Source organism: Bombyx mori, chromosome 4, assembly GCF_030269925.1.
Source record: "Bombyx mori chromosome 4, ASM3026992v2".
NCBI lineage: Eukaryota > Metazoa > Arthropoda > Insecta > Lepidoptera > Bombycidae > Bombyx > Bombyx mori.
The window spans coordinates 15,520,364-15,537,116 of record NC_085110.1 but is presented as its reverse complement, the minus strand read 5'-3'; the positions used below and the strand labels follow the sequence as shown (position 1 = coordinate 15,537,116).

The window sequence follows — 16,753 nt, the reverse complement described above, 5'->3', positions numbered from 1 at the left end:
TTAGATTGAATGTAAATATCTCAAAATCACGATTGACGTTTGGTGTCTGTGTCAAATTTTGGATCAAAGTTTTTGTACTACCAATTGAGCAGACGAAGCATACGGGGCGGTTGAGGGAATTTGTGGACTTCAACGTAAATATTGGAACTCGAAACTCACATAAACCTCACTTGGTGTTAAATCTTCATCGGAGCCCATAGACATCCCAACATTAGTCTCGCTAACTACCTTATGTTAGATATGAGGTTGAAGTCTTTATCGTATTTTATAACGACTACTTTAACTTCAAATAGCAATGCCTGACTGCTTCGCTCCAAAAATAGGACGAGAGCATCGATATGTCCAATACAATATTACCCATAGTGTTGCAGACATCCGATATTCAACATCCAGTACATGCGCTAGAAATTAGGTTATAGGAAGGAAAATAAGGAATCCTATTATATTCGGTAGGTGGCGAGATAGTAGTTACAGAAGGCAGTGATCCCATATCTGCTAAATAGAAGAATATATATTTTACATAGAAGATATAGGACCACTGGATGTGGAATCAATAGATTACAACAAAGAATAGATTATTACCACACGTCTAATGTATGTTACGGAATATTTAATGGAGCATTTAGTTTACTCAAAATATATTTTATGAAATATTCACGAATAACACAGGTAGGTATGTGGGGGCTTTTCAGTAAAATTCAGCCGAGCGGAAAACACGGATATATTCCCGATAAATATGTGTTCAGGAAAATCGCTAAGGATTCCTTCGTCATTCCTCCATTCCGATTCAAAAACGATTCAACAAGTTTCGTATTAAAAAACACAATAGTTTTATTAAATATTATGCTGTTTGTACCAAACAACATAATATTTTTAATGTAAAGAACTAAGGGGAGCTGTCGGGGCAGTACCTTTATGTTTTCGAAATGATAATGTCCATTTGCACCTGAAAATATATACTGTCGATGAGATCATTAGAACACCCGAAAATCACAAACGGAGACTGCATGAAAAAGCAATTCAATTTCTCAAGCTCACTACTATAAGAAAAGAACTTGAACAGTTAATTCATCAGCTGTTCATAAAATTTTCACTTCATTTTCAAAGTAATCTATGAAGTTCAATTGACCGCGATTAATGTTTGGCGCAATATTCATTGGCGTCTATTTAGCCATAAAAAATAATAAAAGAATATACATCTACGATTTTATCAATTGCTTTCGAAGCCACCAGTTTACTAGGTTTCTGTGTAAATACTCTCCATCAAGGGAATTCGCGATCTGTACAACTGAATATAAATATTAACTCATCGTCTTCAAAGACCTCGAGAAATTTTCTGTTTTTCTTTCTTATTTCGTTTATGTCATTTCGTTCTGAAGTTGTAATTGAATACAGACGTATGTATTGTCCTTAACTTGGATCGTTGAGGAAACATTGATACATTTCACTTTTTAATGTCAATTATTACTGACATTAGATTTTAACAAGAATGGTAAATAAGTTGTATTATTCACTAGACCTATATTCCGATTCTGGGGCAGCTACCAATTATTTTAAGTAACTGTGTACTATTGACAGCTCGTACAAACTAACTAAAATCGATATAAACGTTCATAGTAGCTTTTGAATCGTCACGACCTTAGTTCCGATTCAAAATATAGTATCACTATTGATAAAAATCATCAGGAAACCTAGGGCTTATTCTTTTCTAAATTTCTGTACGTACATCATTCAAGAACAACAAAACACTATTTAATTTTTTCATTTAATTAGATTTTCAATTTCGAAGACCTGATTTGGTGTGCAAATAGTGTTACAAAATCTAAAAAATACATGTGGCACCCGGGGACTGCCGCGGTAAAGCTATTGCAAAGCAATTTATATCAACTTATGCAATTACAATTAGACAATAATAATTTAATATTAAAACAATAATAAAAATAAGATCACGCTATATTTATAAACATTAACAAAAGCAAACATTAACTGTGAATGTGTTGAACGCGAGCCACATAGGCGTAGTGGGGGTGTCAGGTTATTTTCGTTACGGAATTTCTTGATTCAGTCGCCGCGCTCAAGGCCCGCGATAGAAGCTATGCGATAGCTTAAAAAAAATCGCGGAAATTATTCGAAGAAACTGAATCTTTTTCAATCACTTCAGCATTTTAAACTATACCTACATAAGATCAATTGAACCACTAAAAGACAACTTTGGAATACCGTCGCTACTATGTCTGAGGCACTTTATAGTGTTTTAGGTCGTAACGTTGTATACGTTTACTACTTTAGAGCACATCTTGTAGGAAGCAACTTTGTTAAGTTATTAGAGCCGTTATCTATCTATGGGATGTAGTCAGGCAAGCAGGGCCCAAGGCAGTGGATCTTAATTAAATGAAATCGGCTGTTAGATACGTTAATTATTTATTTGAAACTAGCTGACACGGCAGACTTCGTAGTGTCTCAATCGATAAATAAAAGACCTAAACTTTTGTATAAAATAAACTTAAAACAAACAAAAGGAGTCCGTCCGACGTGGGACACATTAAAGGAAGTACAAAATTGTTATTTTTATTTTATTTCGAGCATTTTCATATTTATCTACATTTTAAACCTTCTCTGAACTTCCACAAATAATTCAAGACCAAAATTAGCCATATTAGGTCTAGCCGTTCTCGAGTTTTAGCGAGACTAACGAACAGCAATTCATTTTTACCTATAGATTGTCCATCACAAACGTGTTTAGAGTTACCAGCATTATGTGCCGCAAAGATATTTAAGGTTTATGTGTGCCTTATAAATTCTCATTCTTCATTCATTCTTCTTGTAAATTCGCCTATAGATAAAATTCAAAGTTATATAAAGTTGATAGTGTTATTTTTGTCTCAATAAAAATGTATTATTATTAGGTGCTATCTATTACATAGAATTAGGTGTTTGGGATGACTAAACGATATTCAATGTCTTCCTAACAAAGAACAGCACTGTGGTGAACGTACTTTAGTGATACAGGCACGCGATCATGGTCTCTTTACAGTTGTCCTTGGAAATGTTCAGATTTACAATAAAAAAAGAAGTGTGGTGTCGTGGGACACAGAATAGGAACAAAGCTCCTTATTGTAAAAATATTAATTTTAAGTTCTATTCGAGGTATAAAGAAAATAATTATTTAAAATGTATAAATTTTTTTTATGATTTTTTTATTGATAAAAATAAAAACTACTTTATAAAGCTATCAATTCTTTTTTATTCACAATGATTTATAAAAAATGTATAATAAAAACATGTTATTTTTTGTACGTTATTACTAAGTTAAGTCGTACACTGTGTGTTACTAATAAAAATCTTACGTTACGGACGTTTTTTCCCAGTTAGGGTACCCCTACGCATCGTCCCATAAGGATCTTCGTTCCAAAAACCACTTACACATCATTTGATTATGCCGTCAAAAGTTTTTTAAAGCTGATACCCTGACTTAGGATTAAGGCTAAATGAAAAAAATATATTATTCTGGCATTCTACATTTATTTACAATAGCTCTAGTTGCTTTGCTTACCGGAGCTTCTTTTAACGAGTTGTCTGCGAGTGAAATAATTATTCCGATACCAAGACATAAACGATTGGCGTACAATACAATTAATCATAAAATATACATGTACTTAGCTCTGTTTAATTTGATTTAGCTTGCCACAAAATAATATGATTGCCTCTTTGATTGAAGTGCATGGTATTATTCCAAATTTGGAGAAGGTGCACGGGGGAATGCAAAGTGCTAATTTTCAATAAAAGGAGGAAGAGGTATGATATAAGTTTTTAAAAATAATCATTATATTATGTATCTTTGAATAATATGTGTCAAACTTTGGAGCATTTTTTTTTTGACGGTTACACATTCTAAGAATTGATTATTAAGGTTAAAACTGTAAATAAAAAAAATTGCCTATTATAAAATAGTACAAAAATGCTATTAATAGTTGTTAATACTGAGTGACGTTTTTTTTTTTTTTTTTTTTATTTTTTTTTTTTTTTTATGATTGAAAGATTACTGGTGGCCCGGAGGCCTTTCCAGCTTCACCAGGACAGGTGGGCGAGCAAAGGCTCAGCCTGGAGGGGTGGGATTTGCTAACAGCTACCCGAGCGCCTCCGAAGGAGACCTAACAGCTCAAGAGTAGCTGCTTCGCGAATGAATCTACTACCGGATCGGAATCGCGACCCGCTGAGAAGATCCGGCGAGAAACTCAGCGGGCTGATGCATGGGTTAGGTTGCACGTCGACCTCTTTGTCGAGTTCGACGAGTACGGTTACCGGGGTTCCTCAGCCTGCTCCTAGTGTTAGAGCTGAAGGTATCTAATGCAAGAGTTATTGGATCTGATGGATCCGTAAGGACGTGTCTAGGGCGACGACGGTGACTTGCTCCGGCGTGATCAGGATTCGGGGAGTAATCAGCGGTGGCAACGATAAGGCGATTATCATGACGCATAGACTTATCGAAGTAACGTTCCGACATTGACTTCATGTGTTTGCGGATCGATTCGAGGCCCAGGTCATCGTGTAAGTCGATGTTCCTCACGAACCACGGAGCCCCGACGGCTAACCTACAAAAGCGGGATTGTAGGGATTGGAGGGTGTCTATGTGTGTGCGGGCCGCGTGAGCGAACACCACACTCGCGTAAGTCATGATGGGCCTTATGCAAGTTTTGTAAAGTGTCACCTTGTTCCGAAGGGACATTTTACTCCGCTTACAGATCATGGGATAGAGTCTGCCGAGAATAAATGCGGCACGGTCGCGGACTGTTTTTATATGCGGGCGGAATGTCATGGATGCATCCAGGGTGACTCCCAGGTACTTGACCTTCCTGGCCCAGGGTATAGGTTGGCCGAAGAGGGTGATCGGGGGTGTGATATTTCTCCTCCTAATGCGGGAGGAAATAAGCGGCGAGTTTCCCCTTTGAAATAACACTGCTGTGCTTTTCGCTGGGTTGATGTCTATGCGCCATTTTCGGAACCACTGTCCGAGGGTTAACGCTGCACTCTGGAGTTTACTCGCGATTAGGGACTTGTTTCTACTTGAGTAGTAAACTGTTGTGTCGTCAGCGAATAAGGCTAGCTGGGTCGGCGGCGACCGGGGAATATCATTAACAAATAAACTAAATAGGAGCGGAGAAAGAACGGAGCCTTGCGGGACTCCAGCCGTGAGTAGTCGCGGGGAGGAGCGGGTTCCCTCTACTCGATATCGAAAAGAGCGGTTAGACAAGAAGTCCCGTATGATGAGCACGAGACTGTCCGGTACGCCCATGTTGAAAAGTTTGAAAATCAAACCGTTGTGCCAGACTTTGTCGAACGCTTTTGCGACGTCGAAGAAGAGAGCTGCCGTGTAGATCGGTTTTGGTCGGTTAAGTCCTACGAGAATGTGCTCCGTGAGGCGGTGCACCTGTTGTACGCATGAGTGATTTGCACGGAATCCGAATTGTTCATCGATGAGAATGCCCTTGGATGAGACGAAGTCTCTGAGGCGTTTGTAGAGCAGACGCTCATACAGTTTGCCTAGAGACATGAGGAGGCTAATCGGGCGGTAGCTCGTCGGATGATTTTTTGGTTTACCGGGTTTATGTATGCCGATAACGTCCGCTTCTTTCCACACCGCGGGAAAGATACAGTTCGCCATAGCAGCATTGAAAATAGATGCCAACATCACGATGAGTTGGACGGGTAGAAGCTTAATAACGCGGTTAGATATACCGTCGGAACCGGGAGCCTTGCGAGGACGTAGGTCTTTGATCAAGTCTTTAACTTCCATCGGGGTGACGGGTGGTAACGCATCCGAGGGTGGCAAGGAGGCTCTGCGTTCTACCTCACTGTCTACTAATTCTACATGAACAGGGTCCACAGATTGAGTGCTGGGCGTGCACTGGGTTTGCAATGTATCAGCCAGCAGCTCTGCTTTTTCGTCATCATCGAACGCCGCGAGTCGGCCTGAGGGGCCTACGAGGGGGGGCATAGTTACTACCGTATCCGATTTGAGAGCACGAGCTAAGCGGTAGTAAGACCTTTGGGAGGGCGCGAGTCCTTCTAAGAAATTAGACCATCTGGCATCTCGGACTTCGGTGATGCGAGACTTTACGTCGCGTTGTAGGGCACGCATTCGAATACGATTTTCCGCGGTAGGATACCTATCGTAGGCACGGATCGAGGCGTTCTTAGCTCTAAGGAGCTCCCTAATATCGTCGGGCAATTCGAAGCGGTGAAGGAAGTCCTCCGCCACAACTTGCTTCGATGACCTATCTAATGTCGAGGTGATATGTGACGTTACGATGTCTATGGCTTCAGCGGTATCCTGAGGAGACGGGGTAGAGTCCGGGCTAAACGGGAGCGATGGTGGATCAGATTCAGCCAGGCTAATGCCCAGCGTGTGCCAATCCACCACAGTCCTCGTGACGGGAACGGAATCGGGAGCGCGACCGAGCTTCATAATGACAGGACGGTGGTCTGAATCTAACTCTGAAACTACTTCGATCGAGTGTAAGCGCAGAGTTACGTTTTTTAATAACGCTATGTCGAGTATATCCGGGCGATGCGCGATATTTAGCGGGTAGTGAGTCGGGGTTAGCGGAGCGATGATATCGAAGGCGAGATCATCGACTAACGCGTCGAGCCGCCTGCCATTAGGGGTTGTGGTGTGTGAGTTCCACCTGATGTGTTTACAATTTAGGTCGCCCGCCAGAATGACAGAGCTTCCCATGCCGAGTAGCGCCTCGATATCACTGCTTAGAACGATCTTATCCGGAGGAAGATAAACGGACGCGATAACGATCGGCGCGTGACCCGTCAGTGAGATTCGACACACTGATGCTTCGATGTTAGCGAGCGCGGGAGGATCGAGCGGGACGCAATGCAGGGCTCTTCTATAGTAAATGACGGTACCACCACCACGAGCAGTGAGCCTGTCGTTCCTAACCATGTTATAGTTCGCGATTTTAGGGTCGCGACGCGCGGGCTTGAGTAGGGTCTCCTGCACTAAGAAAATGTCAATTTGATGGTCACGCAAAAAATCACAAACCTGATCACGTTGATTTGCGAGACCGTAAGCGTTAAAAAATCCTATCGTTACCGATAAGGGCTTTATTCTACTAATGTACGCCATTGATTACCGGCGGAGTGAGGGGAGGACGTACGTATTTAACGACGCGTATACGTCAGCGTATTCTTGCACAACGGCGATGAAGTGTTGTGCAGTGGAGGCGGCGCGAATGGCGTCACCCAAAGCGTTAACACGCTCAAAGTTGATCGACTGAAAAAAGTCGATCGCTAGAGCGAGATTATCGGACGCGGTCGGAGTGCTGGTCGCGGGGGAGGAACGAATTGTGGGGGAGGGACGTATCGCGGGGGCGGGACGAATCGCGGAGGGAGGAGCTGCAGCCGTGTTCGTGTACGGCAACGGTTTAGCCCAGGCCGAGCCGCTGGGCACCGGCGCCGGCACGAAGGCAGGCTTAGCCTTCGGCACAGAGGATGCTGAGGCTTTGATGTCTGGGCGGGAAGCTCGGAGGCGGTTTTGGCGGGCGACGCGGCGATTTATTTTTGGAGCTCGGGGGCATCCACGGTAGTTCGCGGGGTGACCCTGTGTTCGGCACAGGACGCAGCTAGGTGGTTCGATGGCGGTTTTCTGGTCGCGAGTACAAAGGGCCGTGGCGTGATCGCCCAAACACTTAACACATCGGGGGCGCGCGTGACAGTTACGGGAAGAGTGCCCGTACAGTTGGCAGTTATGGCACTGACTAGGAGTGCCTTTTTTATGGGGGACTTCGACGGCGATACCGGAGAGCTTACAGACGGTCTGTATGTTAAAAATGTGCTTACCCTCGGGGGTAGGCTGGAGGGCGACTAGAACCATATTGTATGGCTCCCTACCGCGGCCGGTGTGCATGCGGTGCACGGAATTTACTAGTAGGCCTTGTTCTATCAGATCAGCCTTGACGAGATCGGCATCTAGCTCCTTGGGGATTCCACGTATGACAACGCGGAGTTCGCGCTCCTCCTGGAGCGTATAAGTGTGGAAACTTATACGCTCCTTTCGGAGGTAACTTGAGAGGGCCCTATGGTCGTCGGGTGTCGTTACTTTTATTTGAATCCCGTTGGCGAGATTACGGGCGCTGACAAAATTAATATTTTTGGCCTTAAGGGCCAGGGAAACTCGGTCCCAAGCTGCCTTCTCTTGAAGGATTACCGGGGGAGGGGTCTGAGTTTTAGATTGTGCCACTGGACGCGGCGACGATGTGGCACGGACAGCGGGAGCGACGGGGGTTGGAGGGCGGGGACGCGACGCGTTCGCGGCTTTGCATACTTTAGCGGCCGCGGGAGCTCGGGCCTCCGCAGCGCGCTTTTTACCTTTTTGGACTACTGTGAATCCATCAGTCGCGGCGGCGGGGGAAGGGTCGACCTCCATGTCAGACTCTGAATCGGATGAGGAGAGCGCGGGCGACCTGCGGGTGGGTGTTTTAGCGGGCGCAGTGGACGACGCAGGCACGACGGAGGCTGTGGACGAACGCACGGGTGCAACGTAGGCCGCCGACGAACGCACGGTTGGGGCGGAAGCTGCAACGGTCGACGCAGAAGTTTTGGGCGCGAGTATCGGGGACACGGGATCGGCGGGCGCGACGGAGACGGCGATGGACGACGCAGGAGCGACGGGGGCGACGGAGATTGCCGGCGAGTTCGCTGCGTGATGGGTCTTGAATTCTAAAAATTCTGCCGATAGCGTTGGGTACCTAAGGCGAAGAAATTCTGCAAACAGATCGACCGTGGACTCCATTATAATGGACGAGTGCCCAGGGGGGGCTGCCCCGGGACTTTAAAAACACACTCGCCTTACGGCGAGGCCCCAAAAATTGTAATAATCGCAATTAATTACGGCACACAGCCGTCCGCTTGCAAACGGGCCACTAAGTTACCGAACGAATTCCTGGAATTTAGGGGTCCGCCCGCTCACAGATGGCGATGCGACGCAATTAGCACAGGTAGTCACTTCCGAGAAAAACACTTGGACGCCAGATGTGCCCCGAACCGAGGTCGTGCAATCGAACGGTCGATGAGCACGTCAGCACGCGACGGGTGCCTGAATCGGAATGACTGAGTGACGTAAAGCAAAAAAACTTTTTTTAGACACAATATGTATTTTTTCTACAATTGTTTTTCATTTTTTTTTTTTTTATTGCTTAGATGTGTAGACGAGCTTCACAGCCCACCTGGTGTTAAGTGGTTACTGGTGCCCATAGACATCTACAACGTAAATGCGGCATCCACCTTGATGTATAAGTTCTAAGTTCTCAAGTATAGTTATAACGGCTGCCCCACCCTTCAAACCGAAACGCATTACTGCTTCACGGCAGAAATAGGCAGGGTGGAGGTACCTACCCGCGCGGACTCACAAGAGGTCCTACCACCAGTGATTACGCAAATTATAATTTTAAGTGTTTGATTTTTATTACACGATGTTATTCCTTCACCGTGGAAGTCAATCGTGAACATTTGTTAAGTACGTATTTCATTAGAAATATTGGTACCCGCCTGCGTGATTCGAACATCGGTGCATCGCTAGACACGAATGCACCGGACGTCTTATCCTTTAGGCCACGACGACTACATACCAATATAAAGTCAAATTTCAGCGGTTGAAGTCATAATTACATTTTTTTGTAGTTTTCTCTAGACTTTGCTTGATCTGAAATCGTTTTATTACACCATTTTATCACTTCATTTATGCGATAAAAATGAATGAATTTAACGGGTTGTAAAATTTGACGAAGCGTTTGACCGAATTATGGCTACGCAAAATTTTGGCGTATTTAATGAGCCAATAATGGACGAGTTGTCGTAAATTTTATTAGCATTTACTTATGGTCGTTTGGTTTTAGTTTTACGTAATCACCATCCGAATTTTATAGTTTTAGTTATGGTACATTAAGGCGTTGAATATCTTGCGGTTTTTATTTTTTATTTTGTACTAGAAAGTTCGCGTCCTCAGAAACGCTAGAGATTGCATTAAGATTTTACGGAAATCGCTTACGGAATTCGGATTTCGCTACTTTTACTTTTTAAAGACACAGTGATCTTTAAAAAGTAATGTTAACGAGTATTTTTGAAACATTATACCAAATTTTAAAATATCATCTCTATATATAAAAATGAATTGCTGTTCGTTAGTCTCGCTAAAACTCGAGAATGGCTGGACCGTTTTGGCTAATTTTGGTCTTGAATTATTCGCGGAAGTCCGGGGAAGGTTTAAAATGTGAGAAAATATAAAAAAAGCTCGGAATTATATTTAAAAAAAAAACAATTTTGTTTTTCCTTTGATGTGTCCCCTTGATGTGTCTTTTATTTATCGATTGAGGCACTACGAAGTCTGCCGGGTCAGCTTGTTTATTTATAAAAATATTAAGAAATAGTGGAAGGATGAAAAAAAGAATTGCTCAATCAAATTTACAAAATTCGATTATAATTTCTTCGAAATACATTTTTTTTGTTTTGTTTCTTTCCTGAATTTGAAACTAAATGGTGAAAGCTGTAATAATGGAACCATAGAGTCACTACACTGGGTACCACAGAATACCAATGAAATCAAGGACTTTTACCGCAATCGCTTTTTTTCCTCATGAAAGTTCAAAATCAAGCCTTGATATTCGCAAACTATTTATTTGTAATTTGTTACCTTCGTTCAAGCGTCCGAGAAATAGCCGTTATTTTAGTACAAAAGAAATTTTAACCTCTTGTCTCAAATCAACAGAATTCAGACCTAGACCTCTAGACCCTAGACCAAAACCAGTTTTTTTTTTAATTTTTTTTTGTTGCTTGGATGGGTGGTACACAGCCCACCCGGTGTTAAGTAGTTACTGGAGCCCATAGACATCTACAACGCAAATGCGCCACCCACCTTGAGATATGAGTTCTAAGATCTCAAGTATAGTTACAACGGCTGCCCCACCCTTCAAACCGAAACGCATTACTACTGCACGGCAGAAATAGTTAGGGTGGTGGTACCTACCCGCGCGGACTCATTGAGGTCCTACCACCAGTAAAATCATCTACAATACATTTACAAAAAGAGTAGTAAGTTTTACTTTTCCACATCATTGAAATGTCAAGGCTTATAATAATTATAAATATGGACTGATCTTTCGTGCTTTTAACACTTTAATCATTACTGCGACGTTAATTTCTGTATGATCCGCTCGAAATCGTAAGTAATAAATAATAATTCAACAATTATATTACAAGGAAGTAAATGACGTTTTTATTGTAATATTTTATGTAGCCAGACGTTTTTATGGTCCTGCCGCATGTTCGAAGCAATAGTGTAAGAGGTTCAACTTGTCGTGACAAAAACTGTAACAATAATAATTACGTTTCGTGTTTTTGTGGTACAATTTAGAGGCGGTCATTTCTAAGTTTCATTGGAGGTGTTTATTTATTGAAGACTAGCTGAGTCCGGCGATGCTACCCGCGGTTATTGTCGCAACGCGGGTGACGCCGCGGGGTGAAGCTAGTCTAAAAACAGTAGCCCAAGTTACTCCTCATATCATCAGCTACCTATCAGTGAAAGTCCCGTCAAAATCGGTCCAGCCGTTCCAGAGATTAGCTGGAACAAACAGACAAAGAAACAGAGACAAAATTAAAAAAACAAATGTTATTTTGGTGTATATGTGCTGTGTATACTTACGAATTAGATAAGTAAAAAGTGGTTATTTTATTATTATAAACAGACACTCCAATTTTATTTATTTGTATGTATATATAGCATAAATGGTCTTTATCACTATTGATCTTTAATGTTCACGGACATAATGATTTACATAATATGTATTTTCTCTATTTCACATTTAACAAAACTTTGTCGGAACAAGGACATTATCGCCTGCCGATATAGCGATGGTTTATAAAATCGGCTATTTTCAATACCGATTTTTTTTGCTTTACACTGTATATTCTGAAGATAAAACTTAGTTTCTCAACACGCTCCCGCTTTTAACTTAAGCTGTCAATACAGAAAGACTATAACCATCTTGTTTATAGCTTGGGCTGATGAGCTATCACTTAATTGCTAACTGTAATAGCACTTAAGAAACGAACGAACTCTATGGCATCGGTAGGTATACAGTCCATTTCCTTCACGAAAATTTACAACCAAATTTTCGGTATATTGCAAATATTTTTCCACTTGTGTAATTTTGAAATAATTTCTGTATGTTTGTAACGTGAAATTTGCGTTTCTATGTCAAGTAGCAGTGTGTTCGGTTGGATGGTTGGCACCACAGGTATATGATTCGATAGGCAGCGGCTTGACTCTGCCCGACTCTGCCCCTGGCATTGCTGAAGTCCATGGGCGACGGTAACCAGTCACCATCAGGTGGGCCGTACGCTCGTCTGCCAACAAGGGCAATAAAAAAAAAAAAAAAATATGGAAATTTGAAATCGTATCTCAAGGTGGTCTATACTCACGTTGCGTTGTCTACAGACTTTGATTGATACTTAATACGACCACGATTGTGACCTTATTCACAAATCCAAAAAAAGCTACAAAAACATCGGTAAGAGCTTTATGAGTCCAGTATTTAAATAAAATTCAAGCTTTAACTTGGACGGCATTGGATAACGAAACGTCGAGTCATAGTTACGCTGGTCATCCAGTAGTAGATATTATAATCTATTTTGAATAGCAAGCTTTGTGGAGATTTAGAATCAAAATCTTCATTAATTTACCTATTTTTATAACCTACTTACCTATTTTTATATATATTCATAATTTGTATAATATAACGTTATCGCATTTTATAATGTTTATTATCGAAATTGTGACAGGTTTGACGCTCTTCGAAATATAAGAAGAAGGTCCTTAATCTCAAGTGGCCTTTTTTCGATAGGTATTAAATTTTCGTTCTTTTTTTTTCAAAACTAATTATTCATTTAATGAGCCATTTAGTTTGAACTTTTAGGACTACCGATTTAATTTTTCTATGTTCTACAGAATGTCTGTCAGTTAGTGTGCCTCTTGGCACAGGTCTCCACTAACATCTTCCATTCTTGTTTATTTTTGGCAACCCTCTTCTAGTTGGGAACAGCTGTCAACTTTATCGCATTCTACCTAACCAAGCAATTTACAACATTTTGCTAATTATTTCAAAATTTTAACTTAATATATTAAGGAGAAACGTGTATCTCTGCATATAGCTTCAATTGGTCATTTAGCTTTATGCGAATCTTTACCAAAACATTTCTATCTTTGGCATACAGTCATAATAATAGTGACTTTCGGGCTTTGTCACGTAATTTAAACGCCCAAAGTTTGAAGCTGTTTGTGTTTGCAGCCTAAATTTGTAAACTTCGCTACCATCTTGACGGAATAACTAAACGTTAATAATTATAGTTCATTGTAGGCTTAGATGGAAACAGAGGCGATGATACCTTCACAAAAATTTAACCAATGTTAAGAGAATATTGAATTGAACATTTTCCAGAAAACACTGCAAAATAATGGTATTTTTTAACATTCTCTATACTGACATTTATCATTTGTACAGATCTAGGTTTTCTCATCAAAGGGCTATCAAGTAGGATGTGACCCTCAAAGCATTTATCTATTCCGCTGTCATCTTACGTTGTGACGTCACGACCCAGAATGCCACCTTTTTCAGTCACAAAAACAGCGTACTTTTTGATGTCACTCCAAACGATACTGTCATTTCGATTCCACCCTTTGTTTGCGGGCATTCTTTATACGTATTTAAATACATGAAAATTGTAGATTTTGATTTGTGTTTTACGTAATTTTTAACGGTAGCTATGATGTGATTTGAATCTTTAAAATGTAAATAGAAAGATAAGAGTTTATCGGAACCTGACGAAAGTACAATGGAATACCGCTACAGGTTTTGAGATCCAAGGACGAAAACTAAATATTAATGATAATAATTAACTAAACAAATGAGAGTCAAAAAACTTTAAATTATTTCTGTCTCAAAACGGATTTAGAAATCTACCTTAAGGAAATTCAACATTTAGAAGTATAGTAATTTATTATAAGAAATTCCCAACTGTTACGACGTCAGGAGACGTTACGAGATAAGAAGTTCGCAAATTTTAAAGGGCGGATATTTAGCGCATTTTCGAAGTTGACGAATTATTCTAGTCATATAATAAATAATGTTTGTTTTATTATTAACTGGTTTTACTGTAGTCATTAACATTTATACAATAATCAATCAATAAATTAACCATTTAATCAATCAATTACAATTAACAAGGGAGGAGTACGAAAATTGAGTGCAACTTTGTAAAAAGCACTGCCGTTCTAATAATCAGAAATGGGGTTGACAGATCTGTCTACTCCTATCACCCTATCACAGTTTTCAGTTTATCCACAATCAAGATAGCAGCATTGATACCAAGTTGTAACTCCATTAAATTGATTTACGTTATCTGTAGCTTACAAGCCTGCTTAGCCACTTTTCTTCACTAGCTATTTTGGCTAATCGACTAACAGCGTACGCCTTTGGGAATGCCAATTAACGAAAGGCATCTCTTGACTTATTAATCCGCTCATGCGTACAACTTGTAAATTCGTAAGAAGCTTTATATGAAGCTGTGACATGGTACAGAATTATTTAACACTACATTCATGAATATGGGATGGAAAATTAACAGCATTTTGTCTTGACTCCGTGGGGTGGAATCCTCATAGCATGACCTTCTGTTTTTGAAGTGAAGAGTGAAGAGAACAGTGCATATTATATTTAGTAGTACCAGAGTCTGTGAAGTCGTCGTGGCCTAAAGGATAAGGACGTCCGGTGCATTCGTATATAGCTATGCAACGGTGTTCGAATCCCGCAGGCGCGTACCAATTTTTCTAATGAAATACGTACTTAGCAATTGTTCACGATTGACTTCCACGGTGAAGGAATAACATCGTGTAATAAAAATCAAACCCGCAAAATTATAATTTGCGTGATTACTGGTGGTAGGAAATCTTGTGAGTCCGCACGGGTAGGTACCACCGCCCCGACTATTTCTGCCGTGAAGCAGTAATGCGTTTCGGTTTGAAGGGTTAGGCAGCCGTTGTGACTATACTTGAGACCTTAGAACTTATATCTCAAGGTGTGTGGCGGATTTACGCTGTAGATGTATGCTATGGGTTCCAGTAACCACATAACACCAGGTGGGCTGTGAACGCGTCCACACATCTAGGCAATAAAAAAAAAATAGATTAAGATATTCTTTAGGTGAATCTGACTTCAAAAGACTTCACTTAGACCCTCGCAAAGTGACTCCCGTTTTTCTCATCGCGATATTTATGCTAACCAGGCTACCATGTACACCGTGTGTTTGTCCACTCACATACAAATATACCTACATAATTCAAATGAAGTTTTAAGCATCGGAAGATATAAGCCTCTTTCCAACAGTCCAATGCATTTTCGCACGACATCAAAATGTCATAATTTAATTATGTTTTTATTTTCAAGGTTTGTATATTATATGTTAGCTGGTTTAATTGCAAGTAAGTTTTTGATATTTAAATAACAAGTTGTATGAGTACATTTCCTTGTATTGAATATGGATATTTTATTCGGGCGGGGTTTGTATAAAAGGAGATAGTGGGTTATTCGAATCAACACAAGTCACATTGACGTAGTCGCGACAATAACTAGAAAAATGTTCGTGAAGGTAAATTAAATATTGATGTTATCCTTTAGTTTTATTTAAATTTTTGTTTAATTTTTTTTTTAGTTTTGTTAAAATTTAATAAGTTCATATTTTCTGATGGAACGGAACGCTTGAACCACAAGCCGGTAGCAACTGTTATTACAATCCAATCTGACTGCAAAGCGTTGAGATTCTTAGATCACGTTACAAGGATACACAATTATTACAACATATTTTTTATTATCAGTATTTATTATTTTATTTATTATATTTTATTAGAACTTAACGGTAGACAGCGGCTTGGCTCTGCCCCTGGCATTGCTGAAGTCCATGCGCTACGGCGACCCCTTACCATCAGGTGGGCCGTATGCTCATCTGCTTACAAAGGCAATAAAAAAATAAAAATTTTAACATTAAATTGGTAATGCCTATTGAAAAAAAATAATAGGCCTATTACTGTTTTTTGGTACCCCGTCAAGCTCTTAAGATTCAACAATGAACACCGATTAATTTATATTAATTTATAAGTATAATATAAATAGTGATGTTTTTCATTTAGTTCGTCGTTGTCCTTGCCCTTGTGGCCGTCGCCAGCGCCGGCGATTACTCCAACTTCGCATACAGCGTCGCGGATCCTTACACGGGCGACTTCAAGAACCAGGTGGAGAGCCGACTGGGAAACAACGTGAAGGGTCAGTACTCGCTGCTGGAGTCTGACGGTACTCGCAGGACGGTCGACTACGCCGCCGGAGCCGAAGGCTTCAACGCTGTGGTCAGGAAGGACCCTGCCTTAGTCGCCGCTGCTCCTCTCATCACCGCCCCTTACGCCTACGCCGCACCCTATGGATTCCCTTATTATGCTAAATTCGGTGCTCTCCCATACAACGGCTACTTCCCTTACAACTACAAAGGAATCTTTTACTAAAACAAAATGCACCAAGACTTATAAATAAACATACGAAGGTTCACATTTTGGTTGTTTTTATTATTTTACTAGCTGACCCGGCAGACTTCGTAGTGCCTCAATCGATAAACAAAAGACACATCAAGGGGACACATCGAAGGA

At 40.9% G+C, this 16,753-nt stretch overlaps 3 protein-coding genes and 1 long non-coding RNA gene across 6 annotated transcripts in view; 3 read left to right on the top strand and 1 right to left on the bottom strand.

Moving 5' to 3' along the window:
• Positions 1-16,753, top strand: part of LOC101736773 (dual specificity calcium/calmodulin-dependent 3',5'-cyclic nucleotide phosphodiesterase 1) — a 511,722-nt gene that overhangs the window by 22,209 nt on the left and 472,760 nt on the right. The gene's annotated exons all lie outside the window — the stretch shown is intronic.
• The window catches only part of LOC134198821 (uncharacterized), a 301,226-nt gene that overhangs the window by 256,413 nt on the left and 28,060 nt on the right, over positions 1-16,753 (top strand). The window lies entirely within an intron of this gene.
• Positions 11,254-12,856, bottom strand: LOC134201852 (uncharacterized). The gene is made up of 2 exons (XR_009977111.1): positions 12,769-12,856; positions 11,254-11,626 (listed from the first exon to the last, which is right to left on the bottom strand). It is a non-coding gene; the product is annotated as an uncharacterized LOC134201852 (long non-coding RNA).
• On the top strand, positions 15,657-16,657 carry CPR134 (cuticular protein RR-2 motif 134). The gene is made up of 2 exons (NM_001173165.1): positions 15,657-15,708; positions 16,247-16,657. The coding sequence occupies exons 1-2, from the start codon at positions 15,697-15,699 to the stop codon at positions 16,610-16,612; spliced, it is 378 nt and encodes a 125-aa protein (NP_001166636.1). The 5' UTR covers positions 15,657-15,696; the 3' UTR covers positions 16,613-16,657.